General features: G+C 39.9%; 1 protein-coding gene across 7 annotated transcripts in view; it reads left to right on the top strand.

Annotated features, from left to right (window-relative positions):
• The window catches only part of COL4A4 (collagen type IV alpha 4 chain), a 154,400-nt gene that overhangs the window by 67,416 nt on the left and 60,502 nt on the right, over positions 1 to 26,482 (top strand). For all 7 annotated transcript variants that reach the window (XM_005574455.5, XM_065526172.2, XM_065526173.2 and 4 more), the window contains 6 exons: positions 3,998 to 4,162; positions 8,299 to 8,388; positions 9,350 to 9,513; positions 16,111 to 16,183; positions 17,749 to 17,855; positions 20,531 to 20,714. In XM_005574455.5, the coding sequence (XP_005574512.3) occupies positions 3,998 to 4,162; positions 8,299 to 8,388; positions 9,350 to 9,513; positions 16,111 to 16,183; positions 17,749 to 17,855; positions 20,531 to 20,714 (783 nt within the window). The remainder of the gene's footprint in view (positions 1 to 3,997; positions 4,163 to 8,298; positions 8,389 to 9,349; positions 9,514 to 16,110; positions 16,184 to 17,748; positions 17,856 to 20,530; positions 20,715 to 26,482) is intronic.

Genomic DNA, 26,482 nt, shown 5'->3' with positions numbered 1-26,482 from the left:
CCCATGTTTTCCCAACCCTCTGGAAGGCTCTCCCTGTTGACATCTACTTGTAAACTTTAGTACGTTCACCTAATCCCTTGCTTAAATCTCCTGCATGAAAGGTGGAAGTAAAAATTATGATTAAAAAAACTTGCATTCATAATTACTTTAAAAAAGTCTTCTTCCCTCCCCTCAAAATAAAAACAAAAATAAGAAAATGATGGGCCACAGTGGCATTTGGTAAAAAGCCTGGGAAAGGGTCCTATTGGCATAAGGACTTTGAACTCCTTCAGGTGCTGTGCTGGTTAATATTCCTAGTAAGACTAGGAATTGAAGTTTAGAGGGTATTTGCAGTCTGTGAACCCAGGAGAACTGATTAAACCCGTGAGGAGAAAAGTCTTGAATAAACGAAGTTTTACCCAGCCTATGTCTCTTGTTACATTTACCGAGAAGAAGTGAGAAGTTTTCTGAGATATTCAACTGCTAACTACAAAACTCTTGTTTAATCTTCCATGAATCTAGCTTTCAGTTTGCAGGATTCGATAACCGCAAAGCTGGAAAAGCTTTGTCTAGTTCACTTAATCTTTAGATAGCACAGCCTTAGCCTAAGTGACTCAGGAGCATAAAAATCATATAGAGTATTCCGTTGGTCAGAAAGCACTGGACTCTGGTCTTAGAATTCTCCATTCAGTCTTGTTTGTAATAGAATAGTGTCTCCAGCAGATTAAAATGAAAATCTGATAGTAAGTAACAAGTGTCTCTAGTGGATTCAAACCCAGGAAATCCCTTAATTCACAAGGTTTTAAAAAATAGATCAACCCAATGACTTTCAAATCTTGACTATGACCCATAGTAAGAAATGCATTTGATTTTACATTACATTTATATGCAAAACATACATTTACATTACACGAACATGTATGTATCCATATGTACAGGTGACTGAGACAAAAATACACAAAAGTATACATGTGACACACTCTTCTATCCCATTCATTTCTTTTATAATAAAAAAATGTAATGCTGTCAACAACTGACTCTATTGACTTCACGCTCTACAGTTGGGTGGACAATACTGCAATATACCACACACTGTAGCCCATTCTCCCTGTTGGCAGGTGGCTAAGCATTCTTCTTGGCAATGGGACAAGGCAGCAGGGAGCACCCAGGTTCATCCAATGACTGATTGTCTAGAGTCCACATCAGGTCTTAGAAATGGCATGAAGACAAGATGGCAGCCAAATCCACAGGGGCTCGTTTTCATTTTGTTCTAAGCACAGGAGTGTATCTAGTCCTATTATGTACTAGAATATATAATTTATAGGTAATTATAGATATTATTGGTAATATCTATAGTATTTACTATATATACAATGCATACAACATCTTGTAGATAATTTGGTTATTATCTACGGTATTTACCATGAGATAAGCACAATTTTAGAGTCAGACACTTGTAATCAAATCCCACCTTAGCATTTCGTGAAAGTCATATAGTATAATGTGGTACAGTGACATACTTAAGCATTTGCACTATGAACTAGAAAAGTTCCAGTTTCTCCTACTCGCAAGCTGTGTGGTCTTAGACATTTATTAAACCTGTCGGTACATCAGTTTTCTTATGTGTAAAACAAGGTCTTGGGGTGAAAGAAATAATATGTATACAGCCTTTAGACTGCAGTCTAGTGTATAGTAAAGATTCAATATGTTAGCTATTATTACTACAGATATTTGGCCTAAACTTTCTGTGCTTCATCTATACGGTATAAACTTTGCAGGGTTGTTCGAGGAGTGCATATGTTTGTAAGTCTATGGAAGCCCAGCACATATGGACACAATAATGACAGCCATTAATTTAATAAACATGCTACATTACTGATTACTGACAGGGTTTCAGTTATCTCTTGCTGAAAAAATTTCCTAAAACCTCGTGGTTTGAAACAATAGCAATCAGTACAGTACCTCTCACTCTTTCTGCAGTTTAAGAGTTCAGGAAGGGCTGGGCCTGATTGGACACCTCTCTCTGATTTCTCTTGTATAGTCTCAGGAGCCTCCCTGGGTGGGCTCTGTACTAAGGCTTCCTTACAATATGGTAGCTTCTTATCATTGCTTATATGGTAGCTCAGAACTCCAGCCACAAGTGTTTTGGCTCACAAGGCAGAAGTTGAATCATCTTTTCTAATGGCCTTATTCAGAGGGAGGAAACACGCCACATTTTGATAGAGAAATGTCAAAGTTCAACCAGAGGGTGTGGGGCAGAGCTCCTGTGATGGGCATCAGTGAAAAATGCAGTCTTCCATAGAGAGGATCTGGAGCCAGACACGCTTAGGAAAAGGAAGCTGTGAGAGGTGGCCACTCTCACAGAGGCTTCTAGCTCTCTTTTTTTTTTTTTTTCCTTTTTTGAGATGGAGCTTCACTTTTGTTGCCCAGGCTGGAGTGCAAGAGTGCAATGACAAGATCTCGGCTCACTGCAACCTCTGCCTCTCAGGTTCAAGTGATTCTCCTACCTCAGCCTCCCAAATAGGTGGGATTATAGGCACCTGCCACCATGCCCAGGTAATTTTTGTATTTTCAGTAGAGATGGGGTTTCACCATTTTGGCCAGGCTAGTCTTGAACTCCTGACCTCAGGTGATCCGTCTGCCTTGGCCTCCCAAAGTACTGGGATTACAGGCATGAACCACCGGGTCTGGCCAGCTTTCAGCTATCTTTAAGCCAAAGACAGCAGCAAGGGGAGTAGGATGTCAAGGGGAAGCAGGATTTCCTGCTGTTAATTATTTGTTCTGACCTCATCTGAACACACTGAACATCTGAACATTCACTGAGGATGTGCTCTTGCTGGATATTACACTAAGCTTCTTACATGGATTATTTTCTTTAATCCTCATAACAAGCCTCTGGAGGTATATACAGACTACTCAATAAGTTGAATAACCTGCTCAAGGTCCCCTGGCTAGAGAGGGAGAGGCCAAGTTCAAATCAGGCACCTCCATCCTTCCCCATCAACCTGGGCAGCTGTGATAGGTGCAATATTTTATGTTCTATGTAGTTGATTATGTGGGTCTATATTTTTACCTACTAAGTATGCTAATATGTTTATTTGAATTATTTTTACCAAGTTATCAAGGTAGAAAGATTGAAAAAGTAATCATTTTAATTAAATCAAATATGTTTCTTCCCCGATAACCCTAAAGAATGGGGAAAAGGTAAGAAAATCTCATTCTCTAAACCCATTTCTTTCCACTATGTGCTTATTACAAAGGAGGCAAGACATTTTAATGGCTGGTATATTGTCTTTATTTTTGAGTTACGTTTTTTTCTTTTAATGCAGCTTATTCAAATTATTATAACTCCTGCTTTATGACTAGTAATCTTCTGTGGCAAAGCAAACTTTATACATCACTTTTTTTTTCTACTTCTGAAAGCTGTCATCTAGAGCATTAAAAAATTGCTTTATGGAGATATCGTCGACATATAAAAATTGTTTATATTTAAGATACACAGCTTGATCTTTTGATATATGTATACATTGTACAATGATCACCACATTCCAGCTAATTAACCTATTTGTCACGTCTACAAAATTATCATTTATGGGGGGTGGTGAGAAGATTTACTTTAGATCTAGCCTCTTAGCAAATTTCAAATATAAGACACAGTATTGTTAACTATCATTTTCATGCTGTACATTAGATCTCTGGAACTTATTCATCTTGCATGACTAAGGTTTTGTACCCTTTGACCAACATCACTCCATTCCTCTCTTCCCCCAGCCCCTGGCAACCACCATCCTACTCTCTGCTTTTATGAGTTTGACTATTTTAGATTCCACACGTAAGTCAGATCATGCAGTATGTCTCTCTGTGTCTGGCTTATTTCACTTAGCATAATGGCCTCCAACTCCATCTCTTTCCCTTTAAAAAATTCGATAACCTAAGCAAGTGTGTACTGATGTTGATTTCTTCTACAGAGACGTTTACTGAGAGTATATGTAATTTTCATTCTTAATTTATCTTGCAGGCATGATAGGACCCCCTGGGCCACAAGGATTTCCTGGTCTTCCTGGGCTTCCAGGAGAAGCTGGTATTCCTGGGAGACCTGATTCTGCTCCAGGAAAACCAGGGAAGCCAGGATCACCTGGCTTGCCTGGAGCACCAGGTCTGCAGGGCCTCCCAGGATCAAGTGGTAAAGTACTCCTTATTCATACCCATTAGCATTCATGCTGCTTTTGTCATTCAGAAAGCATAGTTTTTAAATATTTTGAAAGTTATATGATGTTTTGTGAGCTAAGTTGGTAGTCTTTTACAAACAAATAAACAGAAGTTGGACTTTCACATCAATTAAAGTATGTGCAATCATTTGGTTAGGAGTTTCGGTGTAAATGATAGAACTTTGTAAAATAATACCAATTTTTATTTTTTAAATATAGTTTTAATTTTCATCAGAGTTATATATGGGCTTGGTTTGTAACTGCCTGGTGGGCTTATTTTGCCCACTGCCCAGAGAAAACCGATTTGTCAAGACAGGGGAATTGCAATAGAGAAAGCATTTAACATACATAGAGCTGGCTAAATGGAAGAGTTTTATTATTACTAAAATCAGCCTCTCTGAAAATTTGGAGGCTAGGGTTTTGTAAAGATAGTTTGTCAGGCAGGGGGCTGGGGATGAAATCATGGGGGTGTGGAAAATGGTCCTCATGTGCTGAATCCACTTCTGGGTGGGGGCCACGGGACCCTTGAGTCATGAGTCTTGGGTCTAAGTGGAGCCATCCAGTCATCAGAAATGCAAAAGTCTGAAAAGACATCTCAAAAGGCCCATCTTAGGTTTTATAACAGTGATATTATTTATGGAAATAATTGGGGAAGTTGCAAATCTTGAGACCTCTGGAATAATAATGCTGCTAATCATTTACGTATACCTACATCTTAGCAGAATACAGGCCCTTCTCGTTTTGTTTTGTTTACCTGGTGGCCTTTTATTAACATTATAAAGGCAGTTTAGTTTTGGGAAGGGCTATTATTATTTAAACTATACTAAATTCTTTCAAAGTTAGCTTGGCCCATGCTCAGAAACGGCCAAGGGCAGTTTAGAGGCTAAAGACAAGATGAAGTTATTTAGGTGATATTTCTTTCACTGTCACAATGTTTTCACTGTGAGAATTTTTGCAAGGGCAGTTTCAGGTTTAAGAGTCAAACTGTTCTACAAGGCATGGTATGGACAACTGAAGTCCCCCACAACTCCTTCTCCTAATCCTTCCTCACCAAGGGCAATCATTTCAACACATGTGACTGGATCTTTTGTTATTCGCCTCTATACTGACATTCGATGTACTTGTATTGCTATTTCTCAATTTTTCCAATTCAGCATTATCTTTTGACTTTCCTCTACAGAAGATGAATTTAGGTTTCTTTCACCAACCCCCCACCCGACACGTGCACATTTTCTACTCCCACAAACTACAATACAATTATTGTCATAATTTTGGTTACATCAATATTCAGAGTTTACACTGAATAGTTGGTTATATAAGGGCTATTCACCAGCTGAGCCATATAATAGTATAAATTATTGCTTTTCCAGAACATCTTGTCAGTTGTCTTGTTTCCTTTGTCTGTTTGCTTGGTTTTCAATATGCTTATAATTTAACCTCAGACTGCCCAGAATTATCTAAATTTCATCATTATACACTAAAACTCATGAACTATTCCATTAGTATTAGCTCTTTGAATAAATCTCTCCTGCAGCTTTTTGAGTTGTTCAGATTAGGTCAGATTACATTTTTTAATTTGTTGCCAGAATACTGTCTTGAGATCTTCCTTTACCAATATTCTGAGTCTTTCCTCCGTCCTCTCTCTTTCTCTGGGGCCCTCTATTTCCCATATATTTTTTAATGCTTTACTACCTCATTATATTTCCTGGGAAAAAGTATAACTAAAAGGGAAAAGTTGGGAGATCTTGCTCGTCTGAAAATGCCTTCATTCTGCTGTGGACTTTGATTGCTAGTTTGGCTGAGTATAAAATTTTAGGTAGGAAATCTTTCTTCCTCAGGATTTTGAGGGCATTTTCTATTGTTTCCTAGCTTCCAGTGTTGGCTACCGAGAACTCATAACATGTAGATACTTGACTTTTTGGGTTTGAAATCCGTTTTCCTTTCTGGATAGGAGCTCTTTTTTGTTTGTTTTCAGGGTCTTAAATTCCACTTGATTTGCCTTAGTGTGGGTACATTTCTATTGGCTTGTACACAGTCAGTGGGCAGTTTTAATCCACATAGCCTTCATGTCTTTTCTTTCTCCTCTCCTCTCCTCTCCTCTCCTCTCCTGTCCCCTGCCCTCTCCTCCCCTCCCCTGTCCCCTGCCCTCTCCTCCCCTCCTCTCCCTCTCCTCCTCTCCTCTCATTCTTTTTTTGAGACAGAGTCTTACTCTTTTGCAGGCTGGAGTGCAGTGATGCAATCTTGGTTCACTGCAACCTCTGCCTCCTTGGTTCAAGCGATTTGCCTACCTTAGCCTTCTGAGTAGCTGGGATGACAGGCACATGCCACCACACCCAGCTAATTTTTTGCATTTTTAAATAGAGACAGGGTTTCACTATGTTGGCCAAGCTGGTCTCACACTCCTGACCCCAGGTGATCTGCCAGCCTCAGCCTCCCAAAGTGCTGGGATTATAGCTGTGAGCCACCATGCCTGACCCTATATCCTTCATTTCTGAAAAATTTTCTTCAAGTGTTTCTTTGCATTTGATCTTAGCCAAAAGGCTGAGAAGAGATCAAGTGTCCTTTGAAAACATTGTCTCCTCCATTTTTTTCCTCTTTTTTTCTCTTTCTGGACTCTATCTATCTGTCAGGAAATCAATCCTACATGTCTTTTTTTTTTTTTTTTTTTTTTTTTTTAAATCTTTACTCTGTTACTCTCCACCTGTTTATTTTTCTGAAACACTTTCTAGGAGATTTCCTCAATTCTATGTTACAACCCTCCACCTGAATTTTTAAATTTCTGCTATCGTGATCTTTATCTGTATCTATATCTATTTTAATTTCAAGGATTTTCAATTGCTGTTGTTCTCTTTTAATGTTTCCTTTTGTAGCAGGTTGTTCATGTTTCAGGGATACAATACTCTCCCTCATCTGCTTTAATTATAAAATAAATTAAAATAGCTTGCTGCGATGCGTGTTTCTTCTAGGTTTTTTTGACGGGGGTAATGGGGAGTCTTTTCTTTTCCTGCTGCCAGTTGCAGGAAGGGGGATCTGGTAGTCTGTTTTTTTAAACAAATCATCCTGTTTTGGATCTCACTGTTGTTCTTATTCCAGAGGTACAGATTCCCGAAATTTAGGAGACATTTCTGGGGTAAATCAGGTTCTTTCTCAGCTTTCTAAGCTTCCTGCTTCAAATTCAGCTTTTTTTTTTTTTTTTTTTTTTTTTTAAGGATCTGCCAAGTTCTTTTACTTGTTGTTGTTGGTTCCTCTCCTTTTTTCCTTGTCCTGTGGGTTTATGCTTATTTTTATTTATTTATTTACTTTCTTATTTACTTATTTATTTATTTTAAGATGGAGTCTCATTCTGTCGCCCAGGCTGGAGTATAGTGGTGCGGTCTCAGCTCACTGCAACCTCTGCCTGCCAGGTTCAAGCTATTCTCCTGCCTTGGCCTCTCAAGTAGCTGGGATTACAGGCACACACCACTGTGGCTGGCTAATTTTTGTGATTTAATAGAGTTTTACCATGTTGGCCAGGCTGGTCTCGAACTCCTGACCTTCTCAAGCGATCCATCCACCTCAGCCTCCCAAAGTGCTGGGATTACAGGTGTGAGTCACCGCACCAGGCTGGTTTATGCTTTTTTATAATATTCTTTTACTCTACTGGGATTTGGGGAGGATGCCAAACTGTTTGCATTTTATCTGTCATCTTTAACTGACATCTCTGAAATTTTGTTTTTACAAGCTCTGCTTTTACATTTTCTTCATTAGCTAAGAATTGATCACTGAATGGGAGAATATCTTTGCCACACACTGGCTCCATTTTTTTTTTATTTGTTTTGTTTTGTTGTCCATTATCTTGTTTTGCAACCCATTAATTTAGGGTAGGGCTGAAATTAGGGTTGGCTTTATCAATGGTTATGGTAGCAAAAGCATGGCATAACCACTGCATCATCTATATGTGTGTATATTCTTATTTCAGACAGAAAGAATCCTAGGAAAACAAGGGAGCAAAGAATGGGGTTGGGAAAGGAAACACGTGGGGGAGGATGTGAGTGCAAAAGTCACTTGTTCCATAGAAGACAGTCAGAAAAATTATGTGATTCTCTCTGCCCATCCCTTACCCCCTTGATAGTGACATACTGTAGTGTTGGGAACCCTGGACCACAAGGAATAAAAGGCAAAGTGGGTCCCCCAGGAGGAAGAGGCTCAAAAGGAGAAAAAGGCAAGTAGACACCAAATGTAGAATTTCTAGAAGACAACTGTACATGGACGATTGGGGGTATTTCTGAGACGTGTAATGTGACATTTCATTCAGATTCGTTACTTACCTTAGTCACCCACTAGAGTACTCCATTAAGTGCTATGAGATTACAAATCACTGAAAAGTCAAAGCCTCGTGTCTTAGAATATAAAGGAAACATTTACCTGCCATGCATTTTGCCTGCAAATGGTGACTTTGCACACGAGGTACTCTTGATTCCTTGAGAGTGGCAGTGATAGGAGAGTACTGATGTTTGATTCTTGTGGGACCTATATTTCCAAGACCCATCAATTGCCTGTCTCTCTGTTTCTCCACTCTAAATTGTTTGGAGTCGTTTTGGGCAGCGGAGTCAGGTGGGTGTGACAGCATCAACACAGATGAGGAGTCTGACTACCCTGAAGACATTTGTTTAAGACAAAAAGTCCTGATAATTGGAAAATGCATTGTGGTGAATTATCAATTATAATATTCAATGCAGTCAAAATCCTTCACATATTATTGTGTCTCCTTAATTGTTTAGGGTGTGTGCACACACCAATTAATTTTTTCAGTTTTTTTTTTCAGCAGGAACCAAAGGACAGGCTTTTAAACTTTTAAAAATAAAAAAGTTGTATCATTTTTAATGTTTCTTCAGTAGAATTGGATATCAGCTTTTTTCTAGAAGTTGTCAGGATAAATTTATTAAGGAACAAAAGCCTCCATTTGTTTAGAAATGGTATGCCCACCTTACACCCATGCCTAGGCACCCCACGCAGTGCCCCATGCTACACCCAGCCCCCACAGCATGTGCTCTCAATTGTCTGCAATAAGTGCATATCAGACTCTTTGTTGTTCATTTATGCTATTGGTTTTGTACAGTAAAGCCCTTATTGGGGATTTTATTCAGGAAAGATGACAAATCTGCCATTGATCCTCTGTCTAGGAAATGAAGGACTCTGTGCCTGTGAGCCTGGTCCCATGGGCCCCCCTGGACCTCCAGGACTTCCCGGGAGGCAGGGGAGTAAGGGAGACTTGGGGCTCCCTGGCTGGCTTGGAACAAAAGGTGACCCAGGACCTCCTGGTGCTGAAGGACCTCCAGGGCTACCAGTGAGTACCTCTTATCAGTCATCTTTCCAGTTAAAAGAGACACTGTATCAGTCTGTTTTTACACCACCATGAAGATACTACGCAAGACTAGGTGATTTATTAAGGAAAGAGGTTTCACTGACTCACCGTTCTGCATGGGTGGGGAGGCCTCAGGAAACTTACAATCATGGCAGAAGGGGAAGCAGGCATGTCTTACACGACAGCAGGTGACAGCATGAACTGGGAAGAGACCCTTGTAAAACCGTCAGATCTCATGAGAACTCACTCACTATTGTGAGAACAGCATGGGGGAAACCCTCCCCATGATCCAGTCACCTCCCACCTGGTCCCTCCCTCGACACATGGGGATTATGGCGACTACAATTCGAGATGAGATTTGGGTGCAGTCACAAAGCCAAACCATACCAGACATGTAGACCTAAAAATCGAGATGCCTCTTTCTAATTTATAGTGTGATATCTGCTTTATGTTTTGAACCTATAAACATTATGTTAACGACTACAAAAACAGTATTATTTATTCATCTATTCATCCTTTGTTTACTTATTCAACTAATTAGTATTACTGAGTGCCTACTATGTTCTAGGCCTTGTTTCAGGTGCTGGGGATATAGCAGGGACCAGAGCCCAGTCTCTGCCCTCCTAGAGCTTCAGAGAGGACACAGACCATCTAACAGATCATCAAGTAAATACCCAGCATATCTTGTGGTGATAAACGCCATCACCATCTGTTGTAGCTGGAGAGAAGAGAGAGAGGGCCAGAGCAGGAGATGAACTCAGGGAACTGGCTGGATGTTCGCAAGGGCCGCAGAGCACGGGGCTTTGCAGATGGGTCAGGTCTGAGCCTTTACTCTAGACTACATGGAACAGCCAGGGGAGAGTTTTAAGAAGAGCGAGACAATAGTTTTAAATGGATCACTCACCCCGGTTGCTCTGTGGAGCATAGACCATATGGACAAGGGACTTTGGCTGGGAGATGAACTGGGAGGCTGCTGTGTAATCCTGGTGAGATACCACAGACAATGCCTTAATGTAGTGGTACTGGGTGTGGTGCAAGGTGGTCAGATTCTGGATATATTTTGAAGATAGAGCCAACAGGTTGGCTGTTAGATTGGACATAGGATATAAGGAAAAGAGAAGTAAGGGACAGAACCAAGGTTTTTTGTTTGAGCCACTAGAGGAAGGCAGTTGCCATGTACTGAGATGGGAAGGCAATGGAAGGAGTGGCCCTTGGGTGAGGAAAGAAAGCAGTACTATTTGAGACATTTCAAGTTTGAGGTGCCTGTTAGACAATCAAGTCGAGAAGTCAAGTAGGCAGTAGGATGATATTCAACTTAAGGATTCAGATGAGAAGTTCGGGCTGAGGATATAAATACTGGCTTTGTCAGAGTTTATGTGATATTGTGCCAGAGAGTAGATGAGATTTATCTCAAGATGGTTCTCATTTGGTGAAAGTTACAGATAACCCATGTTGAGGCAAAGCCTCTCAGCTGTCTGATTGCTCAGAATAAAAGCACTGCCCACTGGGGTACTCCCCTCGAGAATGGAGAGAGCCCTCTGTCCCCTCCTTATTAGCAAGGTTCAATCCTGGGATGGCCTGGAACTTGACCATCAAGCCCCAAAGGACTTTTTCCCATTTTCCCCAGAAAATCTCATGAAAATAAGGTTCCAACCTGAGGGCCTTAAGTGAAGTTAATGATTAACGTGTCCCAGCAGCACCCTTCTCACATGTACAAAGCGCACTGGCAACCTCTACTCAATAGGAAGCTAGGTCCTCAATGCATGTATGTGCATGAGCATGGTTGCAATTGTTAAGTAGTTTGCATTTTATTGTCTCGTTTTTAAATTCAACCTTTTACTATAGTCATTTTTGTGTGTGGTTGTTACTTAATCTTCTTAGTGAAGATTTTAATGGTTCTAAAATATTTTTGTGGCTTCCTGTTGAGTTGCTACTTAGGGCTAACATCTTTGAGTGAGGACTGCTTGTTTATCTAGGGTTATCATGGCTGAGGTGTACTTAATTCAATTGCTCCATAGGGCTTTCCTTTGTAGGCTGGCCACGTTTCTGATGTCTATTGTGTATATTATTCTGTCCATATGGCTTCTCTGCATTAAATTCATTACACTGTGGTCATAGTCAGGGACCAGGGTCATACCATGGGGCACTAGGGAAGGAAAGGGTAGAGAAGGGAGGAGAGGGGGAGAAGAAGGGGAAGGGAGAGAAGAAAAGGAAGGGAAAGAAAGAAGGAAAGGAAGGAAGGAAGTAAAGAAAGAAAAGGAGGAAAGGAAGGACAGATAGAAGAGACAGCATGAAAGGCAGTGCAGACTATGGGGTGCTCTCGCTCTTGGGGTCTCTCCATCCTCCCTACATCTCCTCGCTCTGGAGATGGTCTGCTGGTCTCTGGCCCTAGCAGCCACAGATTGGTAGAAAAGTAGAAAACAGAAAAGTAGGCTTAAGTTCTTTGCAATTGTTTGTATAATTGGACCAAGTCTTTGCATTCATTGCCTTAGTCTGACAGCATTCCTTAGGATGGGATTTCCGGCCAGCATGCTCTAGTGCAGGGCACTAGGGCCTAGGAGCAAGTGGACCAGCTTCAGATCCCATCTCCGACATTTGGGAGCTCTGCAGTCTTCTGAGTTTTACTTGCAGCATTTATAAAATGGATATAAGAACACCATCTTAGAGGCTTGTTGGTAAGAATTCGATTGAGTCATGTGTTTTGCACACTGTATAAGGTACACACCAGTGAATTAAAGTCCAGGAGGCTGCAGAGTGAGCCAAAGGTCGCAAACCGTCACAGGCTGATAAAGTTTGGATGTGTGCCCCCTCCAAATCTCATGTTGAAATGTAATCCCCAGTGTTTGAGGTGGGGCCTGGTGGGAGGTGTTTGAGTCATGGGGGCGGATCCCTCATGAATGGCTCAGCTCTATGCTTTTGGTAATGAGTGAGTTCTTGCTCAGTTAGTTCACAGGAGATCTGATTGTGTAAAAGAGTCTGGAACCTCCACTTTCCTCTCTTGCTCCTTCTCTTACCATGTGATACATTGGCTTCCCGCTTCACCTTCCGCCATGATTGGAAGCTTCCTGAGGCCTTACCAGAAGCTGAGCAGATGCTGGTGCCAGGCTTGTACAGCCTGCAGAACCATGAGCTCCTTTTCTTTATCAGTTACCCGGCCTCAGGTATTTCTTTACAGTGACACAAAAATGGACTAATATATGGGCTATTTCTGACCTGCTGGAATGTTTGGTTGTGTCCTTGTGGTGTTTGTTTTTGAATTATTAATGTGAGGTTTATGGCTTCTCCTGAGACATTAGAAGTTTATGAGCACAAGGTTATTGTGTTTCCACTGCTGCTGTGACTGTGGGCTGACTCCCCCCATGCCCACCCACCTGTTCCCCTTGGACTGGACAGGCGCTGCCCCTGTGGGCATCTGCAGTTGATGTCCCTTATCTAGACTGAACAACTAGGATATGCCTGGCAGAGAGGAGGTGTTTTTTTTGTTTTTTTCTTTTGATGGAATTTCACTCTTGTCACCCAGGCTGGAGTGCAGTGGCGCAATCTCAGCTCATTGCAACCTCTGCCTTCTGGGTTCAGGTGATTCTGTTGCCTCAGCTGTTCAAGTAGCTGGGACTACAGACATGTGCCACCAAACCCAGCTAATTTTGTATTTTTAGTAGAGACAGGGTTTCACCTTTTTGGTCAGGCTGGTCTCGAACTCCCGGCCTCAGGTGATCCTCCCACTTCAGCCTCCCAAAGTGCTGGGATTACAGGCATGAGCTGCTGCACCCGGCCCAGAGAGGAGTTTTTGTCGCTACTGGGCTTCCGTTGTTAGAGTAACACAAGTGTTTGGTGATCTCAGGTCTTAAGATTGTAAAAAGTAGCTCACTTTCTGAAGCTGCTGAGAAACTTTGCCCTAAGAATCTCTTAAATTACACGTTTATTTCACTAGTTAACTGATGTATTCTCAGTACTCAGACTAATGCCTGGTTCTTTGTAGTTTTCAAAGAAAACTACAGTAATGGTTTTAGTAATGTTTAGTAACATTTACTAAGCCATTTAGTAATGGTTTGGTAATGGTTCAGTAATGTTTTCAGTAAATGTTTCTTTAATGAAATCCAAAAACAGCACTGATAATTTTTTTCCTTACTAGCTCAAATAAGTCTATGATCTACTCTAGTACTTAAAATTCAACACCTACAGAGCATTAGAGCAATTCATCATACATTTGAAGTCTCCAATGTGCTGAGTAATAAACTGCTCAGTCTCCTGGGGGCGGGTTCATTCTTCCAAAGTACCAAAGTCTTCTTTATTAAGCATTCCAGTTTGTTCTCTTTCTGGAAAGAAGTTGGTCCAAATGCTATGTGAACGGTTTTCTGTCCTGATAATTTATGCATCAGAAGGCCATTTTCTTTATCCATTTCTTGGGCAGGACACCATATGACATACACTTTGGCCAGGCCCCATTGCTACTTATGACTAGCATATATAGTAAAAATAAGAATTAAAACAAAACTCAACCTACATTAGCACTTTATGATTTCTAATTCTTTCTAATGTCTTGATTTATACTAAGAAATTGGTTCTACCCACCTTTTTGATGGTTCACAGACATTGCTACAAACAGGATGCTATACTAGAGTGATATCAGAGATACTGAGTTATGTGTGGACATTTTTTTTTTCTCTGCATGAAATGGCTCCCAACCCTTTTGTCCATTTGAGTTGTTATGCCTGTTACGTGCATTTTTGGCTTCCTCTTCACTGTTGCTGCCTGATGATTGCTGATGCCAGTGTGCTCATCTCTACTGGTACTCTCCTCCCCTCTGTAGCTCTCAGCTTATAAAGTAGTAGGGCCAGTTAAAAAAAAGATAGTTAAGCTTGTTTGAACACATTGTTAGATTGTGTGAAAATAAGACAAGACCAGGTATGGTGGCTCGGAACTCCTGTAATCTCAACACTTTCAGAGGCAGCAGGATCCCTTAAGGCTAGGCGTTTGAGACTAGCTGGGGCAATACAGCAAGACCCCATCTCTACACACAAAAAAGTAAAATCCAATTAGCCAGTCATGGTGGCATGTACCTGCAGTCCTACTACCTGAGAGGCTGAGGCAGGAGGATCGCTTGAGCCCAGCAGTTTAAGGCCGCAGTGAGTTATGATTGCGCCACTGCACTGCAGCCTGGGGGATGAAGTGAGACACTATCTCAAAAAAAGAAAAAAAAAGAAAAAGAAAATACGACAAGGTAGTGGCATCTGTGTGAGCAAAGGAACTGGCCTGCTCAGTCATTTTTACCTCCCTCCTATTTCTTTGCTGTGGTTTTTTGGTTATTGATATCACTAGGTAAGTAATCTTGGGCTCTGTATGGTGTTTCTATAATGTTATTTGATATGGTGCTTGGCCACCCTAATATACTGACAATAGGTTCATATATATATGTGTTTATATATAAACATATATATGTTTATATATACATACATATATTTATATATACATATATGTTTATATATACATATATATGTATAATATACTCTGTGTCAAAATATTTATATATGTGTGTATATATATATTTTTTGACAGATTCTTGCTCTGTCACCCAGGTTGGAGTACAGTGGCACGATCTTAGCTCACTGCAACCTCCGCCTCCTGGGTTCAAGTGATTCTTATGCCTCAGTCTCCCAAGTAGCTATGACTACAGGTGTGCACCATCACGTCCAGCTAATTTTTGTATTTTTAGTAGGGACGGGGTTTTGCCATGTTGGTTAGGCTAGTCTCGAACTCTTGGCCTCAAGTGATCCACCTTCCTCGGCCTCTCAAAGTGCTGGGATTAGAGATGTGAGCCACTGTGCCCAGTCAGGTTCCCATATTTTTGACATGGTTTGATATTCAGTAATATGTAACACTTAAAAAGCATGACTCAAATTATTTAGTTTTGAGCAATGTTGTGGTTAAGAGATCACAAGCCTGTCAGCCAAAATTAGCTATTTACCTGTTATACATAATAAATATATTAGCTTCAGAAAAGGTTCTTATTTCTTCTTCTCTTGCTCATCAACTTTCTTTAGCAGCACATCACTTCCATGCCTTTTCATCACAAACTTATCCCTAAACCTCTACCTTCAGCTCTAGTGGCAACTCTTGTGGTTATCCCACTCTCTTCTTTCCTCTCTGTTTCACATTACAAAGCCCATGATAATGACAAAAATTAATTATAAATTTTAATTTGAGGTAGTTGACTCACAAGAGGTTGCACAGTCATAAAGTTCCCATGTATGCTTCCCCTAGCTTCCCCCATGATACATATGCCTAACCATATTTACATAACCACAGTACACTGTCAAAACCAGGAAACTGTCCTCTTAACTCAGGCGCAGACCTTAATTCAGGTTTCACCAGCTTTTGCATTTTACATGCAGTTTAAGAGCCTCAATTTGGCAAGATAGGACTATCTTGGAAGGCAGGGAAGGGGGTGAGAACAAGAATGCCAAGCTGGAATCTTTAACAAGAGATTTAGGAGGGAGGAAGAGAGAGATTCAATATGTACAGATGGAACTGTTGAACCATCACAATTAATCTAATTTGTTGCTCTTATTTTTCACCAAGGGAAAGCCTGGTGCCTCCGGACCACCCGGCAACAAAGGGGCGAAGGGTGACGTGGTCATATCAAGAGTTAAAGGTGAGCATAATCCATCACTTTAATGATGTATGGACCCTCCTCTTGCAGTAATTTCCCCTGTGACCATAGATCAATTCTATACAATTTAGGATGGTTGAGCTTACTTACAAAAATACTTCTGCCCTTCATAAGGTTGTATGAATGTTAAGCCAAATCCCCCGTCTCTTATTTGAAAATGTAAATATTCCTTCAGCCACACATTCACATCTTCATTATAGTGAACTTGGGTTTGACTCAAGCCCTCCTTTGGCTTGGCTGGTGTTTATTCACCGCATTCCAGTGTTCTATATTAGTCTATAATATTTTAGTTGTAAATGAAAGAAACCCAGCTTGAAATTTTTTTTTTTTTTTTTTAAATAATGTACTGACCTAAACAAAATGTGAAAGATTAAAAGGTAGGGTCTTTTATCAGTAAGAGTTCTCCAGGGACAGAACTAATAGGATATACGTATATATGAAAAGGAGTTTATTAAGGAGAATTGACTCATATGATCGCAAGGCAAAACCCCACTATAGGCTGTCTGCAAGCTGAGGAGCAAGGAAGCCAGAAGTGGCTCAGCCCTAAAAGTAGTGGTTTTCCTACTTTTGAGTTCAAAACCCTCAAAAGTAGATAAGCCAATAGTGTGGCCCTCAGTCTGTGGCTGAAGGCACAAGAGCCCTGGCAAACTACTGGTGTAAATTTAAGAGTCCAAAGGCCAAAGACCCTGGAGACTGATGACCAAGGGCAGGAAGATTTCTGCACAGGAGAAAGATGAAAGCCAGAAGATTCAGCAAGCCAGCCTATCCCACCTTCTTCCACCTGCTTTGTTCCAGCTGTGCTGGCAGCTAATTGGATGGTGCCCACCCACATTGGGAGTAGGACTTCCTGTCACAGTCCACTGACTCAAATGTTAATCTTCTCTGGCAACACCCTCACAGGCACACCCAGCAACAACCCTTTACCAGCTATGTAGGCATCCTTCATTCCAATCAAGTTGACACTTAATATTAACCATTACAGGTTTGCATTGGGACAACCAGATCCGGGCCTCCAGTGGCATCAAGAGGCTCTCCCTGCATCTTTCATCTCACATTCCACCATCTATATTTTCTCCCATCAGACCGATTTTCATACCCCCAGGCAGCTCTAAGTTCTTACATTCAGAGATGGAGAGAGCCCTGCTTTGTCAGTTCCAAATAGAAAAATAATTTCAGAAAGGATTGATTAGCTTAGGGTAAGTACCCAACGGCAGACCATTCCCCCTTTTCGATGGCCAGGGATAGAGTGCTGTGCTTGGCATCACACAAGTAGGGGAAAATTCTGTGATTGACACCTTTACACACCAGCTCCTTGTTGGAATGGGAAAAGGGAAAAGGAGCTTTTCCCAACTAAAGAGATTCGATGGTTCTAGCAGTTGTCATTCTCCCCTCTGGCTTTGGCATGTTTTATGTGACTTGGGCAACTGAGATACACAGGAAACTGTATCAACCCAGGACCGAGGTCATTTTCTTTATTTTTTGTCCTCTCTATCCTACTTTACCCCCTGCTGATAAGAGCTTGAGTATCTTTTGACCTCTATTCCCAGGGCACAAAGGAGAAAGAGGTCCTGATGGGCCCCCAGGATTTCCAGGGCAACCAGGATCGCATGGTCTGGATGGACATGCTGGAGAAAAAGGGGATCCAGGACTCCCAGTATGTAGAATTCTTCTCTTGCTATAGAATTTCACTTTCTTATATGGTCACACAAGCAACTATTTCCCCCTTCTGTATTTGCCAAGCTGAAATTCAGTAAAATATCAACATGCCATAAATCAGAGTCACCTTTGGCACCCTGACATGGAAAGATGATTGTTATAAAAGGTATAGCATCATTGGAGATGGTCTAAAATCTTCAGTGGCAGTTCAGTCCTAGCAAGACTTTTGGTCCTCAGTCTTTATATCATTCTCATCGTGTTTATTTTCTTCAGAGAAACTTGTATCTTAGAAGGGCCCCACTGATTTTAGGTGTGTTCAGTTGACTCTGTGGTGTGGAGGATGGAGCTCAGATCCCAATGTTTAGCATCAATTCTGTTTCCTGGAGAAGATGCACACGGGGGAAGTAGTGAGCGTGAAAGGGTGAACTAGTGCAAACCCACAGAGTCAAGGCATTGGCTGATGGAAAATCTCACTGATAAAGGATGTTGCTGCATTTTTCAGACATGCTTTGGGTGGATACCACGTGTATATGATTAAGGTCATAAAAGAAGAGGATGAGATGGTCCAATGCTTAGGAACTTAAAATATCTTAAATATATGCAGTATTTCTGAATGCTTACAGTATCACAGAAACCAGGCTAGATGGTTTCCTCATAACAGCAGTCCTCTGAAAAGCAATACCTTTCCAATTTTACAGTAAGAAAATGGAGGCTTAGCATCTGATATTCAAGACCACCCATCTGTCTAATAGGCAAAATAGGAGTGAAACTTTGTCTGTCTTATTTCAAAGTGCATGCTATTTCCACCAACCTGTGCTGCCTGCCATATATAATGGGAAGCCATTGAGAGTGTTGCAACAGGGAAAGACCATGTCCTGATTCTACAGGAAACCCAAGTGAATAAGAGAGAGAAGCCTGGAAATTGGCTTAGATGGTGTTTATAGCTTTCTGACCTTTCTCCTGGTCACAAGTATGTGAATGATCTCTGCTTTAGGCTTGGTAATCTCTGCTTAATTCATTCTTCCCCTTAAGGAACTACTTAGAAATCATTGTCACTGAGTGGACATTGTCATAAAGTACTCATCTAATTGTGAAAAAGCTGTGTCTATATAGATCAAACTGGAAGAGGAATTTCAACATTTGCTGAGGTCTTCCTAGATTCATTGAAACAATCCAGATCCATAAGACTGTTGTAGACCACATCTGAGACCAGGCCATGTAGAAGGATAAAAGATCACTCAAAATGCCAGCAGGACAGTGTCAGATACTCCTTGCATTTGAGAGTCCTTGCAGCTGTTCAATCCGGTGGGGTGCAAGAAGGGATGAGACCCACATATGGTGGACATCGAGGCAGCCCTGACTTGAAAGCCTCATTCCCCATGAGAGCTGTTATCCACTGCGCAGCTTTTGAGGACCCCACCAGGGATTGCCAGTGAGGGAACCCTTGATGCAGCTTTCCCACAGTGCTTCCAGACCAGATGCAAATTTTGTAGCTGGGGATTGATTTTACTATAAGCAAGACTGCCTAGAAATGTAGTTGACAATCTAATTTTTATGAGAGGAACAGAACCAGACAGCGAACCAAAAGTCAAATTCTCATGCAGGAGGGGAAAGGACTTGTTAGGCTTTTACCTACAGGGGTGGAGGATGATGGAGTCTATCTATGCATCTTCTCAAGGTAATGCATAAGAATGTATTTGATTTGTAATCCCACCACCTCCCTTGATCTACGTATTTCTATATTCTATGACATGATATTAGAGAATGGTTTGACATAAAATCTCTTATTCTGTATTTAAGGTGTATCACACACATTGTTTCCAGTATTTGAGACATAACACACATGCTTATATTTATATATATGTATATATAAAATATATATGTATATATAAAATATATATATGTATATAAAGATGTAAAATGTATATTTTGGGGAGGCATGGTAGCTGACGCCTGTAATCCCAGTAGTTCGGGAGGCCAAGGCACGTGGATCACTTGAGGTCAGGGGTTCGAGACCAGCCTGGCCAACATGGTGAAACTCAGTCTCTACTAAAAATACAAAAATTAGCCAGGTGAGCTGGTGGGTGCCTGTAATCCCAGCTACTCAGGAGGCTCAGGCAGGAGAATTGCTTGAACCTGGGAGGCAGAGGCTGCAGTGAGCCAAGATAGCACCACTGCACACCAGCCTGAGTTGTAGAGAGAGAATCCATCTCTCTCTCTCTCTCTCTCTCTCTATATATATATATATATACACACACACACACACACACACACACACACACACATATATCTCCTAGATTTATATATCTATATATATCTCTCTATATATAGGATATATATATATATCTCTCTCTATATATATGTCCTAGACATATATATATATATATATATCGCCTAGATTCATTGAAACAATCCAGATCTGTAAGACTGTGGTAGACCACATTTGAGACCAAGCCATGTAGAAGGATAAAATATTTAATATATATATTAAATATATATATGTTTAAAATATTGAGAAGTATCTAAGTTATTTATTTTAAAATTACATTTGCTTAAGAGTAACTGTCTCCTGAAATTATGGACTTTTGCATGTATTTCTATAACCTACAATGACTGCTTTGAGTTCATGGACTTTCAGTGGTTGGTAATTGATTTGTGACATAACATTCCCAGGGGGATCATGAAGATGCGATTGCAGGTGGTAAAGGATTTCCTGGACCTCTGGGTCCCCCAGGCAAAGCAGGACCTGTGGGGCCCCCGGGACTGGGATTTCCTGGTCCACCAGGAGAGCGAGGCCACCCAGGAGTTCCAGGCCGCCCAGGTGTGAGGGGCCCTGATGGCTTGAAGGGTCAGAAAGGTAATTTTAAAAAAATTTTATTTATTTCAATAGCTTTGGGGTACAAGTGTTTTTTTTTCTTATGTGGAAGAATTATATAGTAGTGAATTCTGAGATTTTAGTGTACCCATCACCCAAGTAGTGTACATTTTACCTAATGTGTGGTTTTTTGTGTCCCTAGACCCTCTTCCTCTCTCCCCCTTCTTTGTTTTCAGTATTCAAGTGTTTTTCTTTCTTTCTTTTTTTTTTTTTTTAATTTTACTTTAAGTTCTGGGTTACATACGCAGAATGAGCAGGTTTGTTACATAGGTATACATGTGCCATGGTGGTTTGCTACACCCATCAATGCATCATCTAGGTTTTAAGCCCCACATGCATTAAGATATTTGTCCTAATGCTCTCCCTCCTCTTACCCCCGACCCCGTGACAGGTCTCAGTATGTGATGTTCCCCTCCCTGTGTCCATGTGTTCTCATTGTTCAACTCCCACTTATGAGCAAGAACATGTGGTGTTTGGTTTTCTGTTCCTGTGTTAGTGTGCTGAGAATGATGGTTTCCAGCTTCATCCATGTCCCTGCAAAAGAAAATGTTATCATTCTTTTTTATGGCTGCATAGTATTCCATGGTGTATATGTGCCACATTTTCTTTTTCCAGTCTATCATTGATGGACATTTGGGTTGGTTCCAAGTCTTTGCTATTGTGAATAATGTTGCACTAAACATAGGTTTACATGTGTCTTTATAGTAGAACGATTTATAATCCTTTGGTTATATACCTAGTAATGGGATTGCTGGATCAAATGATATTTCTGGTTTTAGATCCTTAAGGAATCGCCACACTGTCTTCCACAATAGTTGAACTAATTTACACTCCCACTAACAGTGTAAAAGCATTCCTATTTCTCCACATGCTCTCCAGCATTTGTTGTTTCCTGACTTTTTAATAATCTCTATTCTAACTGCCTTGGGATGGTATCTCATTGTGGTTTTCATTTGCATTTCTCTAATGACCAGTGATGATGAGCTTTTTTTCATGTTTGTTGGCCACATAAATGTCTTCTTTTGAGGAGTGTCTGTTCATATCCTTCACCCACTTTTTGAAGGGGTTGGTTTTTTCTTGTAAATTTGTTTAAGTTCCTTGTATATTCTGGATATTAGACTTTTGTCAGATGGGTAGAAATTGAATAATTTTTCTCCCATTCTGTAGGTTGCCTGTTCACTCTGATGATAGTTTCTTTTGCTGCGCAGAAGCTTTTTAGTTTGATTAGATCCCTTTGTCAGTTTGGCTTCTGTTGCAATTGGTTTTGGTGTTTGAGTCATGAAGTCTTTGCCCATGCCTATGTCCTGAATGATATTGTCTAGGTTTTCTTCTAGGGTTTTTATGGTTTTGGGTTTTACATTTAAGTCTTTAATCCATCTTGGGTTAATTTTTGTATAAGATGTAAGGAAGGAGTCCAGTTTCTGCTTTCAGCATATGGCCAGTCAGTTTCCCCAGCACTATTAATTAAATAGGGACTCCTTTCTCCATTGCTTGTTTTTATCAGGTTTGTCGAAAAGCAGATGGTTGTAGATGTGTGGTATTATTTCTGAGGTCTGTTCTGTTTCATTGATCTGTATATCTGCTTTGGTACCAGTACCATGCTGTTTTGGTTACTGTAGCCTTGTAGGATAGTTTGAAGTCAGGTATCTTGATGCCTCCAGCTTTGTTCTTTTTGCTTAGGATTGTCTTGGCTATACAGGCTCTTTTTTGATTCCATATGAAATTTAAAGTAATTTTTTCTTCTAATTCTGTGAAGAAAGTCAACGGTAGCTTGATGGGAATAGCATTGAATCTATAAATTACTTTGTGCAATATGGCCATTTTCATGATATTGATCCTTCCTATCCATGAGCATATCATGTTTTTCCATTTGTTTATGTCCTCTCTTATTTCTTTGAGCAGTGGTTTGTAGTTCTCCTTGAAGAGGTCCTTCATATCCCTTGTAAGTTTTATTCCTAGGTATTTTAGTCTCTTTGTAGCAATTGTGAATGGGAGTTCACTCATGATTTGGCTCTCTGTTTGTCTATTGTTGGTGTATAGGAATGCTTGTGAATTTTGCACATTGATTTTGTATCCTGAGACTTCGCTGCAATTGCTTATCAGCTTAAGGAATTTTTGGGCTGAGACGATGGGATTTTCGAAATATACAATCATGTCATCTGCAAACAGAGACAATTTGACTTCCTCTGTTCTGATTTGAATGCCCTTTATTTCTTTCTGTTCCCTAATTGCCCTGGCCAGGACTTCCAATACTATGTTGAATAGGAGTGGTGAGAGAGTACATCTTTGTCTTGTGCTGGTTTTCAGAGGGAATTCTTCCAGCTTTTGCAAATTCAGTATGATATTGCCTATAGGTTTGTCATAAATAGCTCTTGTTATTTTGAGATATGTTCCATCAATACGTAGTTTATTGAGAGTTTTTTGCATGAAGGGATGTTGAATTTTATTGAAGGCCTTTTCTGCCTGTATTAAAACAATCACGTGTTTTTTGTCATTGTTTCTGTTTATGTGATGAATTACTTTTATTAATTTCCATATGTTGAACCAGCCTTGCATCCCAGACTTGATTGTGGTAGATATCCTTTTTGATGTGCTGCTGGATTCCATTTGCCAGCATTTTATTGAGGGTTTTAGCATAGATGTTCATCAGGGATATTAGCTGAAAATTTTTTTGTTGTGTCTCTGCCGGGTTTTGGTGTCAGGATGATGCTGACCTCATAAAATGAGTTAGGGAGGAGTTCTTATTTTTCTGTTGTTTGGAATACTTTAATAAGAAATGGTACCAGCTCCTCTTTGTACCTCTGGTAAACTTCGGCTGTGAATCCATCTGGTCGTGGACTTATTTTGGTTGGTAGCTATTAATTACTGCCTCAATTTCAGAGCTTATTATTGGTCTATTCAGGGATTTGAATTCTTTCTGGTTAGTCTTGGGACATCCTCCCTTTTCTGAATCTCTGAAGTCCATTATATCACTCTTATGCCTTTGCATACTCATTACTTACCTCCCACTCATAAGTGAGAACATGCAGTTTTTGTTTTCCACTCCTGTGTTACTTCACTTAGAATTATGGCCTCCAGCTCCATCTAAGTTGCTGCAAAAGCCATTGTTTTGTTCCTTTTAATGCCTGAGTGGTAGTCCACGTTTTTTGTAAAACATATTTTCTTTATCCACTCATTAGTCAATAGGCACTTAGATTGGTGCCACATCTTTGCAATTGTGAATTGTGCTGCTATAAATATACACGTGCAAGTGTCTTTTTCATATAATGACTTCTCTTCCTTTGGGTAGATACCCAGTAGTGGGATTGCTGGGTCGCATGTTGGATCTACTTTTATCTCTTTAGGGAATCTCCACACTTGTTTTCTACAGAGGTTGTACTAATTTACATTTCCACCAGCATTGTATAAGTGTTCCTTTTCTCCACATCCATGCCAATATCTATTGTTTCTTGCCTTTAAATAATGGCCATTTTTTGCAGGAGTAAGGTGATATCTCATTGCAGTTTTAATTGGCATTTCCCTAATGAGTAGTGATGTTGGGCATTTTTTCATATGTTTGTTGCCCATTTGTATATGTTCCTTTGAGGAATGTCTATTCATGTCCTTTTCCCACTTTTTAATGGGATTATTTGTTTTTTTCTTGGTAATTGGTTTGAGTTCTTTGTAAATTCCGGATACTGGCCGTTTGTTGGATGCATAGTTTGCAAATAGTTTCTCCCATTCTGTGGGTTTCTGTTTGCTCCGTTTATTTATTTCTTTTGCTGTGCACAGGCCTTTTAGTTTAATTGGGTCCCATTTATTTATTTAGTTTTTGTTGCATTTGCTTTTGGGGTCATATTCATGAATTCTTTGCATAGGCCAATATCTATATGAGTTTTTCCAATGTTACCTTATAGAATTTTTATAGTTTCGGGTCTTATATTTAAGTCTTTGAACCATCTTCAGTTGATTTTTGTGTAAGGTGAGAGATAGGAATCCAGTTTTATTCTGCTAACACATGTAGCTTGCCAATTTTCCCAGCATCATTTATTAAATAGAGTGTCTATCCCCCAATTTTTTGTTTTTGTATGCTTTGTTGAAGATCAGTTAGCTGTATGTATTTGGCTTTGTTTCTGGATTCTCTGTGCTGTTCCATTGGTCTATGTGCCTACTTTACACCAGTACCATGCTGTTTTGGTAACTATAGCCTTATAGTATAATTTGAAGTTCAGTAATATGATGTCTCCAGATTTGTTCTTTTTGCTTAGGATTGCTTTGTCTATTCAGGCTCTTTTTTGGTTCAAAACGAAATTCAGGATGGTTTTTTCTAATTCTATGAAAAATGATGTTCATATTTTGATGGAAATTCTATTGAATCTGTAGATTACTTGTGGCAGTATGGTCATTTTCACAATATCGATTATCCCAGTCCATAAACATTGGATGCATTTCCATTTGTTTGTGTCATCTATGATTTCTTTCAACAGTGTTTTGTAGTTCTCCTTTTTGAGAACTTTCACCTCCTTGGTTAAGTATACTTTTAGTTATTTTATTTTATTTTTTGCAGCTGTTGTAAAAGGAATTGAGTTCTTAATTTGATTCTCAACTTGATTGTTGTTGATGTATAGCAATGCTACTGATTTATGTATAATGATTATGTGACCTGAGACTTTACTGAATTTGTTTATCATATCTAAGAGTATTTTTGAAGAGTCCTTAGGATTTTGTAGGTGTACAATCATATTATCAGCAAACAGTGATAGTTTGACTTCCTGTTTTCTAATTTTGATGCTGTTTATTTATTTCTCTTGCCTAATTTCTCTGCCTAGTACTTCCAGAACTATGTTGAATAGAAGTGGTGAAAGTGGGCATCCTTGTTTTCTTCCTGTATCCAGGGGGAATGCTTTCAACTTTTTTCCATTCAGTATGATGCTATCTGTGGGTCTGTCATATATAGTTTTTATTATTTTGAGGTAGGTCCCTTCTATGCCTAGTTCGTTGACAGTTTTTGTCGTAAAGGAATGCCGGATTTTGTCGAATGCTTTTTCTGCCTCTATTGATCATATGGTTTTTGTTTTTAATTATGTTTACGTGATGAATCACATTTATTGACTTGCATATATTAAACCATTCCTGTATCCCTGGGATGAAACCCACTTGATCATGATGAATTCTCTTTTTGATATGCTGTTCAATTCATTTAGCTAGTATTTTGTTAAGGATTTTTGCATCTATATTCATCAAGGAAATTGGTCTGTAGTGTGTGTGTGTGTGTGTGTGTGTGTGCGTGTCTTTTCCTGTTTTGGTATCAGAATGATACTAGCTTAATAGAATGATTTTGGGAGGATGCCTTCTTTATCAGTCTTTTGGAATAGTTTCAGTAGGATTTGTACCAATTCTTTTCTTTCAATGTCTAGGTAGAATTTAGCTGTGAATCCATCTGATCCTGGGTTTTTTTTTGTTGGGAATTTAAAAATTACTGATTCAGTCTCACACTTGTTATTGGTTTGTACGAGATTTCTATTTCTTCCTGATATAATCTAGTAGGATTGTATGTTTCCAGGAATTTGTTAATTTCCTCTAGATTTCCTAGTTTGTGTGCTTGAAGTTATCCGTCGTAGTCTTGAATGGTCTTTTGTATTTCTGTGGTGTTGGTTGTAATGACCCCAGTTTCAGTTCTAATTGAACTTATTTGGATCTTCTCTCTTCTTGTTTAATCTAGCTAATGGTCTATTGATTTTGTTTATTTTTTCAAGGAACCAGCTTTTTAA

The sequence above is a fragment of the Macaca fascicularis genome, chromosome 12 (genome assembly GCF_037993035.2).
Source record: "Macaca fascicularis isolate 582-1 chromosome 12, T2T-MFA8v1.1".
Taxonomy (NCBI): domain Eukaryota; kingdom Metazoa; phylum Chordata; class Mammalia; order Primates; family Cercopithecidae; genus Macaca; species Macaca fascicularis.
Note: the sequence above shows the minus strand (reverse complement) of the source record. Positions and strands in the feature narration are given on the sequence as shown.